This window comes from Trichomonas vaginalis, chromosome II, assembly GCF_026262505.1.
Source record: "Trichomonas vaginalis G3 chromosome II, whole genome shotgun sequence".
NCBI classification, from domain to species: Eukaryota; Parabasalia; order Trichomonadida; family Trichomonadidae; genus Trichomonas; species Trichomonas vaginalis.
Window position 1 is genome coordinate 25,742,797 of NC_067204.1, and position 11,896 is coordinate 25,754,692.

Genomic DNA, 11,896 nt, shown 5'->3' on the forward strand with positions numbered 1-11,896 from the left:
GGACACAAATACATTCATTTACCAAAAATAACTGATTCGAAATTCAAAGAAATGCTTCAGCGAACAAGAATTACAAGAAGAAGATGAAAATTAGAGAATATATAGTTATTTTAATATAACAAACTCTTATAATTTATCATTAATATATATCATAAGAATAAAAAATAAATTATTGAAGAATTGAAGTACCATCAAACTCTATGGTTTTATTAATAGAACATTCTCCAACATTCATCTGGGAAAGTTATGAGCTCCATTATATTATATACTTCCTACTTGGTTGATATTTTGCATTTAGTGATAGTTTCTAGTTTTAGATAGATTTCAATAATTTTATCATATAGGAAGTTTTAAAGAATGGAATCAACAATATATCGTTGAAAAAACAGAATTTTATAGTAGGAAGGTTCCATACTTTTAGAATTATAACTTTTCATTTGATTCTTTTTGAGGCATTACTCATTTATGCAGAAGATTGACGAGTTGAGAATATAAACTGGATTGGGATTTCATTTTCTTTGATTAGCATCATTGATGGATGATTGATTTATTGGTCATTGTACATTTGCAAGATAATGACAAGCATCATTAGTTTGTTATTGGGATTGATCAATTAAAATTTTGTGAAGTATCTTCATCTTATAAATGTTATATTTTTGAAAGGAGGAAGAAGAACCATAGAAGGTTAGGAGTTTTCAATCATGAATAATACCTTTTGAGTTTGAATTTCTCTGAAAGTATTATGAGTTAGGTAAATTTTACTAAAACTAAGTTAACACAGAGTAGTTACACATTTTTTTTATTAGATGATTGGGAGTTTTCATTTTTGTAAAATTTTTACCAAAAATTTTATGAGTTTGAATTTGGAAGATATTGGTCAAAATATTGAACGATATATAAATGACGACAAGTTTCTATCATCATTAAAAGCTAACCAAATCTGCAAAATCCTTGACAATTCACGTTTAACATCCAGTCAGTATTCAACTTTATTTTTTAATCTTTCTAAATATTTTGGCAAAGTTGATATGCTTATCATTCTTAGTCACGCACACACCGACACATTCCAAACTCGAAATGATGCTCGTCTTGTTTCCGACACAATCTCATCCGTTCTTGGCATTAACACACTAAATAATTTGTTTTCTTTTTACGAAACATCACAAAAAACTGAACCAGAAGAAAAGAAAATCGCTGTCATTGTCCAAACTTCAGCTGTAGACAAAAAAGTATTTCAAATTAGCCCTGACAAAACAATTCTTGACCTCAAAAACCTTATTTACCAAGAACTATCCATTAGACCCGAAGATGAAGAATTGTGTGATGATCAATATTTTGATGAAAATGAAAAATTAAAAACTCTCAGTATTAGAGATGGTTCATCTTTATACTTGGTTTTCAATACTGCAAGACCCTACTCCAACGAATTTAAGATTAATATTAAGACTCTCACAGGAAAATGTTTTACGATCGACAAAGTTAACAAAGATACAAGAGTTATCGACGTAAAGAACAGAATTAGAATCAAAGAAGGAATGTGCATAGGACAGCAACGCTTAATTTTTGCGGGCAATCAGTTACAAAATAACGACACGCTAGGTTATTATAAAATTCAAAAAGATGCAACACTTCATTTAGTTTTAAGACTTGCTGGTGCAAAACCAGTTATTTATTTGTATCCAGAGGAAGAAACAGATGTCACAGTCAACATCAAAGCAAAGGATGGTGAATTTTCATTTGTTTATCCATCATTTGATCATGATAGTACATGGCATGTTCATGCATTTCCAAATGGTGATCTTGTCCATCATGGTCATCATCATCCATGTCTTTTCTGGGAAAGTCTTTTCTACCCATCATTTGATAATAACAATGGTAATAACAATGATAATGAAAATGATAATGAGAATAGAGAAGGCTTTGTTATCGAAGGTCGTCAAGTTGTTTCATTCTTTGAAGATACTCTTCGTCATATTAATCTTTCCGATCGTGAGATCTTCGACTTTATTACATTTTGGTGTCCTAAACTTATCGACATGAAATACATCAAGATCACATTCCACTTCGACGACTATTGTTCACAGTTTCCTCTTTCTATTTCTCCATCTCCTCGACACGTCAACCGTATTTTCTTTTGTGCTACTCCTCTTTCAACACATATTTCTCTTCGACGTCCAAATCTTCCTATAATTTTTATCACCTCTTTCTTTTATGTTTAATTTGTTTCAGTAGCTCTTTGAAATTCGAATCAGTTATTTTTGGTAAATGAATGTATTTGTGTCCAGGACAGAATCCTGTTGATTGGAAATCGATGATAATTTCAGGGGATCGAGGATTATTATATACAAATTTTCCATTTCCAATATGAGTTTGATTATTTTCACAAACCATAATGCACTTGTCTAATATAATTTGATCAGTTCCCAACTGTGTTCCAAATAAAGTATTGTTAGCAAGTTCATTGTCAGCAAAATAACAGAATGAAAAATAACTATTAGCACTACTAGATCTAATAATTCCATATGAAAGCCTAGATGATGAACCATAATTGTCATCTGTTGAAAGTACTTTATTTTTAATGAATGAAACATATGAATAGGATAATTCACCGCCTCCAAAAAAGCCACATATTTTTGATTCGGCTGAATTCTTTGTTATAATTGAAAAATTTATATTACCACCTGCAGATGAATAAAAAGCAGAATGTTTAGATGCATAATTATTGCTGATATTATTATTCGAGAATGATAGATTTCCACTTTTAATACTTAATCCATTTTGTCCATTTAACTGGCCTTTATTATTTTCTGTAATCGAAATTTGATTGTAATAATTTAAACCTTTTTGAGATCCGATTGTTGAAAATATGCTGCCATCTTTATAATTAGCGTTTGAACAGGATTTGTAACTACAAATTTTAATTAATGCACTTTCATCGAGTTGAATATAAATTATTGTTCCATCGTTGTTTGTTAAATCGGCGAAGGTACAAGTGGAAATGAGAGATCTTTTATTAGAATTAGATTGAGTAACTTTGATTGCATAGCTTCCTAATCCCTGAAAAAGAACGCATTTGACATAAAAATCGTTATTAGACAGAGTATATTGCTTGTTAGTATTGTTGCATATACCATTGAAATCCGTGTGGAATATACTGTACCATTCATCATTAATTGTTGCGTGAAATTCCAATCATCAGAATTTAGTCAAAAAATTCCAGTCGATTATGAAAAATCAAAGTTGTTTAACATTTTTCAGGATATAGTATATTTTTACTTCTTCCATGACACAAAATTTGAATATCGATGTAAAAAAGTTCTCAAACGAGAGAGGGTCAAAGTTGCTATTTGTCACTTTTCCACAAGAATATAATGGAGAAAAAGTTATCATATAGTTGATCTCATTCACTGAGGTGAGAGATGCATGTAGTGTAATTTGATAAACAGTGGGATTGCTGCTCTAAGTCCTAGGTTCGAGACACATTGGCTTCATTTTTCTCTTTTTTATGGACGTAAACTATTCAATTTTTGTGTTCTCCATTCAAATTTCAGAATTTTTTTTGCAGATTTCACGCTACATTCGAAGTTACCTTTTGTAACAACCACCACTGCCTACGAAAGACGAAAGTGTGTCACGATTTCACCCGGAAATCCGACGGTTGTTTAAGAGTATGCACTTTTGTCACCTACTCGTTCTCAAACTTTGAAATAAAGCCTCAATCCTCAACCATTTGCAAGATTGAACGAAATCTTTGTACAACATTCAACCATCGATCATAAATTAGCTACAAATATAAAGATTCCTCTAAACGAAGGATTTTCCGAAATTTCCGAACAACAAATAAGGTTTGAACCTATCCATGAAAAATTAGTACAGTATGCTTCCATATTTACGAACTTTATCATTGATGTCCCAATTAGGCTTATATTTAAAATCGTGAAATTTTCTCTTTCTATTCTGAATCCTTTAATATGAGCCATGCTCAACATCCTTGGTTATAAATGAATAACGATGATTCAATTGCAGATTTCTAATTTAAAATAATGGCAATTGAGCAACATATTTAGAAATAAAACAACATTTTATTTGAGGAGTAGTGATGATGACCATGATGGACAAGATCACCACTTGGAAATGCATGAACATGCCATGTGCTATCATGATCAAATGATGGATAAACAAATGAAAATTCACCATCCTTTGCTTTGATGTTGACTGTGACATCCGTTTCTTCCTCTGGATACAAATATATAACTGGTTTTCCACCTCATTTGCTTCAATCTCATTATCATTGATGGTTTTGCCATTCTGGAGCTGCTTCATAACATGTATTAAACGCTTGGTATCGTTTCGGTATCTTTTATTTAATTAACAAATTATATAATTTTGTTATGATTAAAAAATCATTTTGTGTTGATGTGGTTATCAATTTTTGGTATTTTCTTCTTCTTCTTCGCCGTCGTCATCGTCGTCGTTTTCTTCTTCTTCTTCATTAATGTTTTCATCCTCTTCATTATTAGAGGATCCTTCTCTGCAGCTGCAGCGATTTGATGGGTGACTATGGTCTTCAGTTACTTCTATAAATGAATCTTGGTTAAATCTCAAATCTTTGATTTTTTGATTATCTTTAAGTAGAGTTCTTTCTAAGTATAATTGTTGAATATTGCTATCTATAGATAGATCTTCTTGAATAATGTTTTTGAGATCAGAAACTGTTGATTCTGGGCTGATTTTAATTACATGACCTAAATAATCTGAAGTACGTACGGTAATATCGATCTGATTATTGTCTGAAGTATCATCGTAAAAAGAAAATAAATTATTTAGTGTGTTAATACCAAGAACGGATGAGATTGTGTCGGAAACAAGACGAGCATCATTTCGAGTTTGGAATATGTCGGTGTGTGCGTGACTGAGAATGATAAGCATATCAACTTTACCAAAATATTTAGAAAGATTAAAAAATAAAGTTGAATACTGACTGGATGTTAAACGTGAATTGTCAAGGATCTTGCAGATTTGATTAGCTTTTAATGATGATAGGAACTTGTCGTCATCGATATATCTTTCAATATTTTGACCAATATCTTCCAAATTCAAATCCATAAAATTTTTGAAAATCGGTTGAAGACTGTATATTATATGAAAAAAGGATACTATAACTATGAAATGATAAATAAATTTAACAAATTACACAGAAAAATGACAAATCTTCTTGATATTTTGTTAATTATTCATCGTATAGAAACTCAACTGATGAAAGAAAGACAAGAGAGAATAAGTTGTTTACAATAATATTATGAAAAGAATAAATTTATAAGACTTCATTTGAGAATTGCTTTGTCATCTTCACTGATGATAGTGCCACCCCATTCAATAACGGTGAAACCATCACGTGAAAATGTAGGAAGATTTGGACGTCGAAGAGAAATATGTGTTGAAAGAGGAGTAGCACAAAAGAAAATACGGTTGACGTGTCGAGGAGATGGAGAAATAGAAAGAGGAAACTGTGAACAATAGTCGTCGAAGTGGAATGTGATCTTGATGTATTTCATGTCGATAAGTTTAGGACACCAAAATGTAATAAAGTCGAAGATCTCACGATCTGAAAGATTAATATGACGAAGAGTATCTTCAAAGAATGAAACAACTTGACGACCTTCGATAACAAAGCCTTCTCTATTCTCATTATCATTTTCATTATCATTGTTATTACCATTGTTATTATCAAATGATGGGTAGAAAAGACTTTCCCAGAAAAGACATGGATGATGATGACCATGATGGACAAGATCACCATTTGGAAATGCATGAACATGCCATGTACTATCATGATCAAATGATGGATAAACAAATGAAAATTCATCATCCTTTGCTTTGATGCTGACTGTGACATCTGTTTCTTCCTCTGGATACAAATAAATAACTGGTTTTGCACCCCGCAATCTCAAAACTAAATGAAGTGTTGAATCTTTTTGAATTTTATAATAACCTATGCTTTTATCTTCATCTAATTGTGCTCCAGCATAAACCAAACGCTGCTGATCCATTGGTATGCCCTCTTTGTCCTGAATTTTGTACATTATGTCTAATACTCTTAGGTCTTCACCAACATCAGGGACAGTTATATGTTTTCCTGTCAAAGTTTTGACAAAAATCTGAAATGAGTGTCCGCGAGGTAATAGCAACAGGGAGAGATATTCAATAACTGTACCATTATGAATATTGTAATATTTTAATTTTTTTTCATTTTTAAGAAACCAGTGGAAATGCAATTCGCAATCTTTGGACTCAATTGATAACTCTTCGCCAACAATGTTTTTAAGGTCAAGAACTGTATTATTGGGGTTGATCTGATATTCTTTTTTGTCTACTGCTAAAGTTCGGACGATAACATTGATTGGTTTTTCTTCTGGTTTAGTTTTTGTTGAAGTTTCGTAAAAAGAAAACAAATTATTTAGTGTGTTAATGCCAAGAACGGATGAGATTGTGTCGGAAACAAGACGAGCATCATTTCGAGTTTGGAATGTGTCGGTGTGTGCGTGACTAAGAATGATAAGCATATCAACTTTACCAAAATATTTAGAAAGATTAAAAAATAAAGTTGAATACTGACTGGATGTTAAACGTGAATTATCAGGGATCTTGCAGATTTGATTAGCTTTTAATGATGATAGAAACTTGTCGTCATATTTCATTATAGCCTTTGTTCCTAATTTGGAGTACAATATATCAACATGTATCTCAGATGAGGAACAAAATCAATAATCGGATGTTGATTATTTAATTGATTTTTGCTCCATGTGAAATAAGAACTTCAGCTGTTTCTGTTCTATTATTTTTTGTTGCAATATGAAGAGCGGTTTGTCCATCATCATCTTTTTCATTGATATTTGCACCATGTGAAATAAGCAGTTCGGCTGTTTCTTTACTATTATTACTTACTGTAATATGAAGTGCGGTTTTTCCATCATTATCTTTTTCATTGATATTTATGCCATGTAAAATAAGAAGTTCGGCTGTTTCTATACTATTATTACTTGCTGTAATATGAAGTGCGGTTTGTCCATCATCATCTTTTTCATTGATATTTGCACCATGTGAAATAAGAACTTCAGCTGTTTCTTTACTATTTTTTCTTGCTGCATAATGAAGTGCGGTTCTTCCATCATCATCTTTTTCATTGATATTTGCACCATGTGAAATAAGAAGTTCGGCTGTTTCTATACTATTATTACTTGCTGTAATATGAAGTGCGGTTCGTCCATCATCATCTTTTTCATTGATATTTGCACCATGTGAAATAAGAAGTTCGGCTGTTTCTTTACTATTATTACTTACTGTAATATGGAGTGCGGTTTGTCCATGCTTATCTTTGTCATTGATATTTATACCATGTTTATTGTTGACTATAATTTGATTGTATGACTCAAGTAATAATCTGCAAATATCAGAATTTTGCGCTTTACTTGCAAAATAAATAATTCCACATTTAGTGTGATTATGTTTGTTAGAAAATGTATTGTTTTTGAAAATATCTATTGTTTGCGGAAATGCAGCACCCCATGGAAAGATGTAATATTTGTTCCTTTTGAATAGAAGAAATACAGCATTAAGGTTTTGATATCTGATGATATCTTTGTAAATAGGTCTATAATTTGCATCTCCCATACAATTCCCTGCTTTTCCCCAATCCTCACCGTATAAATCATCAAGCTCGAATATCTCTCTATCTAAAACATATTCAAGCAATTCGTGATTGTGTGCCCGTATAATGCTTCTGAGACAATCAATATCCATTTTATTTTCTTTCATGCATTCGTTGATGATGTCTTGATTTCCTCCAATTACTGAGTAGATACGACAATTTTCAGTTATTTCACTGATTTGGTTCGAAATCAAGAAATAAAAAATGTTAACAGATCCAAAGTAGGCACATGCCTCAATTAGTGATAACTCTGCAAAATAACCATAATCGTAAGCATTGTTCCTGAAATTAGGAATTTGGAGAAAAATGCCACCCGATATTGAATTTTGAGTTAAGTATTCTTTGAACTTATCAATTTGATCATGCATAACTATAAATTCAATCGAACCCTCCGTTTCAAAATGTTAATACGATACTTCGGTGAGATCAGCCCCGATCTGTTCGAGTATTTTGACGTAATTCGCTCCGGATGCATAATTGTATCTAATTGCCTCATGAATTAACTTTGTAAGTTGCTTGATTGAAAGTTGATACTTCGAAATCAAAGTATTTGTAATTATACTGCACATATCTTCGATAGGTTCATTAGATTTTATGTGGAAGAGCTTTTCAAGCGCCCCTATAAAATCCGCATATTGTTTAGAATGGTCAGAACTCATAATGAAAAAAAATTTTTTTTGACTAGTCAAAAATCTAGATTTTTTTTTTGACTTTTTTATGACCATTTTGGGTTTTAATCGATGACCTTGTAAAGACTAAGACAGCAATATCAAGCGATTTCTCATTATTCTTAGTGAACTATCTTGCTAGCTATGATATAATTGTTGGAACATCTGCTTGAATTCCGTCAGCTTTCCACTTCTTCAAGACTTCTGTGAAGAATCCAGTGATCATGTGGAAGAGTGTTTTGTTGCAATCAGGAAGGCTGTTGATAAGGTTCATGAATTCCTTCTTTTCGTCCTTTTGTTCCCATCCTTTCAAAAGATCATAGGAGAAAATCGGTTCTTTCGTACTTTCGATGACGGAGAACAAGGCAGAGAATAATCCATATTGATTAGTCAATTAACTGTACTATCATATTTTATTTAGAAGACTGCATGCCGGTAAAAACCTTTATATTAGTTCAAATTTTGAAGTATTAGATGTCTCCTTGTGTAAATGCAAGAATTTACTGCCAAGAATTAAATCTTTATAAACTTTAATAGATTTATGTTTGTTTATTGATCTAAAAGCTTTAGCACATCTTCAATATTCAAAAGTTTCTCTGTTTCGAATAACAAAAATATGATAAACTACCTTCTAGTTTTGTTTTTAGTTGTTTAGACTCTTCAGAAGACCTTAAACTTAAATTTTCGGCTAAACATTAAAGATATTTCTTAATTTACAAAGAATTAGTTGTTTAAGAATTTAAGCATATTAAGTTTTCAACTTCAAATTTTAAATGAAATTTTCAAAAAGAATTTTTATTAATATTAATATAAAAAAAATAAGATTTCATTAAGTAGAATCTACAACATAAATAATGCTACCATTTTGTATATCATGGCTCATAAGGCTGCTGCCGTTGTCTATATATGTTCCATCAAATATTAAGCGTTGTTGGCTAACTGAAATTCCTTTTGTTTGCTGAATAATGTATTTAAGTTCTATACCTCTTATTGATAGGTCAATGTTTGGAATTGTTGTTGATTCTCTGTTGACTCGAATTTCAAGAGAAACTCTTGGTAAACTATTATCTCCAGATTGTGATGGTGTAAGAGATGGAAAATTATCTAGTCTCAGTAAGTCAAGTGTAGCACCATTGTGGAGACGATAGAAATTTAATGAATTTTCGTTTTCAAGAAGAGTATCATTGTAAAATAAAATTTGTCTATCAGGGTCGACTGATAATTTTGCTTTGATCTGTTGTTTAAGATCTAGAATTGTACTGTCTAAAGATATAGAAATTGGAATATGGTCAGATGATGATTTTCTAATATTGACTTCGATTTTAATATCATCTGATATCTCTTTAAAGTATGAAAATAAACTTTGGAGAGTATTAATACCAAGAACCGAAGAAATTGTATCTGAAACTTCTTTTGCATCAGATTTATTTTTGAATTCTGTCGTGTGAGCATGACTAAGTATCATAAGCAAGTCAATTTTACCAAAATATTTGGATAAATTAAAAAATAATGTTGAATATTGTGAAGAAGTTAACGTTATTTTGTCAAGAAGCTTGCACACTTGGTATGCTTTCAATCTTTTAAGGAAACATTCATTATCAATGTATTTATTAGTATTCTTAATAAAATCTTCTTCGTTGATATCTTCTTCTTCGTTATGCATAAAAAAATTGTCAAGATGTCAAATTTGAAAATAGATTCTCCAACGATTTGCTTTACTTTTTAGTGAAATCAGCATTCTCGGACTAGGTGAATGTCTTTCAATCAATATCAATTAATTAAGTAGATTTTTTTGTCAAAAAATTTCTTTTTAAATAATAATGTCATTCTATAGTTTTATGGATGTTTCTGTGAAATACTCTTGAAAGAATTTCAATGTGTTCTCAAAAATATCAGTATTAAAATAAAATTATAAATTTGCCACAGTTTTTATATGAATTGCTGTTGTGAGCATCATGATTTGGAATATATTGGAAGAAACATTGAAAAATACATCAACGATGAAGAACTATTTTCATCCTTGAAAGTAAAAGAAGTTTGTCAAGTCTTAGATAATGCAAGATTGAATCCGTCTCAGTATTCATGCTTAATTATCAATCTGTCGAAGTACTTTGGCAAATATGATATGCTATCTATTTTGAATCATGCTCACACATCAGAATTCAAAAGTCGTTCTGAAGCATGTATGGTTTGTGACTCTATTTCTTCTATTCTTGGCATTGGAACTCTTCATAATTTGTTTTCGTATTACATGGAATCCTCAAAAGATCTTGAAATCAAAATTAAAGTCTGGATTTCAGTTGATGAATTTCGATATTTCATTATTACATCAAAAACCACGGTTCTTGATCTTAAGAATAAGATTTACAATGATTTATCAATTCATCCAATTAATCAAATATTAATGTTTAAAGGGGATTGGCTTAATAACGAAGAAATATTAACCAAATGCCATATACACGATGAATCAGATATTGATTTAATAAGAATCAATTATAAACCATCTTATATGGAAATTTTTATCAAAACTCTTACTGGGAAACATATTTTGATTCATGTTGAACCTGATTTCCTTGTTGACGACTTATACAGGATTTTATCCGGAAAAGTAGGTATTCCAGCAGATCAACAACGTTTAGTATTTAATGGAAAGCAATTAGAAAGAGGGAATACATTAAAAGACTATGGAATTCAGGAATATTCAATACTTCATTTAGTTTTAAGACTTGTTGGTGCAAAACCAGTTATTTATTTGTATCCAGAGGAAGAAACAGATGTCACAGTCAACATCAAAGCAAAGGATGGTGAATTTTCATTTGTTTATCCATCATTTGATCATGATAGTACATGGCATGTTCATGCATTTCCAAATGGTGATCTTGTCCATCATGGTCATCATCATCCATGTCTTTTCTGGGAAAGTCTTTTCTACCCATCATTTGATAATGGTAATAACAATGATAATGAGAATGATAATGAAAATAGAGAAGGCTTTGTTATCGAAGGTCGTCAAGTTGTTTCATTCTTTGAAGATACTCTTCGTCATATTAATCTTTCCGATCGTGAGATCTTCGACTTTATTACATTTTGGTGTCCTAAACTTATCGACATGAAATACATCAAGATCACATTCCACTTCGACGACTATTGTTCACAGTTTCCTCTTTCTATTTCTCCATCTCCTCGACACGTCAACCGTATTTTCTTTTGTGCTACTCCTCTTTCAACACATATTTCTCTTCGACGTCCAAATCTTCCTACATTTTCACGTGATGGTTTCACCGTTATTGAATGGGGCGGATGCATCAACACCGATGATGATCGACGACTTCTCAAATAAATTTTGATTTAAAAGAAAATGTGAAATATACACATCATACAAGTATAACCGATATTATTATAAAATTATTCATTGCGAGAGAGACTCCATGTATCCCAAGTATATTGAGAACTTTTGTAAGGAAATTGAAAGATTTAGTTAAAAAAAAAGAGAAAAATCTCGTGAAAGAATCATAGATTT

The 11,896-nt window shown here is 31.1% G+C and overlaps 8 protein-coding genes across 8 annotated transcripts, besides 1 other annotated feature; 2 read left to right on the forward strand and 6 right to left on the reverse strand.

Annotated features, from left to right (window-relative positions):
- Positions 1-851: 851 nt before the first annotated feature.
- On the forward strand, positions 852-2,219 carry TVAGG3_0609840 (cellular macromolecule catabolic process; the record flags this gene model as incomplete). Its single annotated transcript, XM_001319527.1, has 1 exon — positions 852-2,219. The coding sequence occupies one exon, from the start codon at positions 852-854 to the stop codon at positions 2,217-2,219; it is 1,368 nt and encodes a 455-aa protein (XP_001319562.1).
- Positions 2,220-3,661: 1,442 nt separating this feature from the next.
- Positions 3,662-3,691: a mobile genetic element.
- Positions 3,692-4,425: 734 nt separating this feature from the next.
- Positions 4,426-5,106, reverse strand: TVAGG3_0609860 (cellular macromolecule catabolic process; the record flags this gene model as incomplete). The annotated part of the gene is made up of 1 exon (XM_001319528.1): positions 4,426-5,106. One exon carries the CDS (start codon positions 5,104-5,106, stop codon positions 4,426-4,428), a length of 681 nt encoding a protein of 226 aa, XP_001319563.1.
- A 218-nt stretch (positions 5,107-5,324) lies between these two features.
- TVAGG3_0609870 (cellular macromolecule catabolic process) lies at positions 5,325-6,701 on the reverse strand (the record flags this gene model as incomplete). Its single annotated transcript, XM_001319529.2, has 1 exon — positions 5,325-6,698. The coding sequence occupies one exon, from the start codon at positions 6,696-6,698 to the stop codon at positions 5,325-5,327; it is 1,374 nt and encodes a 457-aa protein (XP_001319564.1).
- Positions 6,702-6,783: 82 nt separating this feature from the next.
- On the reverse strand, positions 6,784-8,076 carry TVAGG3_0609880 (protein ubiquitination; the record flags this gene model as incomplete). The annotated part of the gene is made up of 1 exon (XM_001319530.1): positions 6,784-8,076. One exon carries the CDS (start codon positions 8,074-8,076, stop codon positions 6,784-6,786), a length of 1,293 nt encoding a protein of 430 aa, XP_001319565.1.
- A 36-nt stretch (positions 8,077-8,112) lies between these two features.
- On the reverse strand, positions 8,113-8,367 carry TVAGG3_0609890 (protein ubiquitination; the record flags this gene model as incomplete). The annotated part of the gene is made up of 1 exon (XM_001319531.1): positions 8,113-8,367. One exon carries the CDS (start codon positions 8,365-8,367, stop codon positions 8,113-8,115), a length of 255 nt encoding a protein of 84 aa, XP_001319566.1.
- Positions 8,368-8,418: 51 nt separating this feature from the next.
- On the reverse strand, positions 8,419-9,063 carry TVAGG3_0609900 (phosphatidylinositol dephosphorylation; the record flags this gene model as incomplete). Its single annotated transcript, XM_051240005.1, has 1 exon — positions 8,519-8,740. One exon carries the CDS (start codon positions 8,738-8,740, stop codon positions 8,519-8,521), a length of 222 nt encoding a protein of 73 aa, XP_051097829.1.
- A 50-nt stretch (positions 9,064-9,113) lies between these two features.
- Positions 9,114-10,136, reverse strand: TVAGG3_0609910 (cellular macromolecule catabolic process; the record flags this gene model as incomplete). The annotated part of the gene is made up of 1 exon (XM_001319532.1): positions 9,206-10,039. The coding sequence occupies one exon, from the start codon at positions 10,037-10,039 to the stop codon at positions 9,206-9,208; it is 834 nt and encodes a 277-aa protein (XP_001319567.1).
- A 749-nt stretch (positions 10,137-10,885) lies between these two features.
- On the forward strand, positions 10,886-11,716 carry TVAGG3_0609920 (cellular macromolecule catabolic process; the record flags this gene model as incomplete). The annotated part of the gene is made up of 1 exon (XM_001319533.1): positions 10,886-11,716. One exon carries the CDS (start codon positions 10,886-10,888, stop codon positions 11,714-11,716), a length of 831 nt encoding a protein of 276 aa, XP_001319568.1.
- Positions 11,717-11,896: the final 180 nt, after the last annotated feature.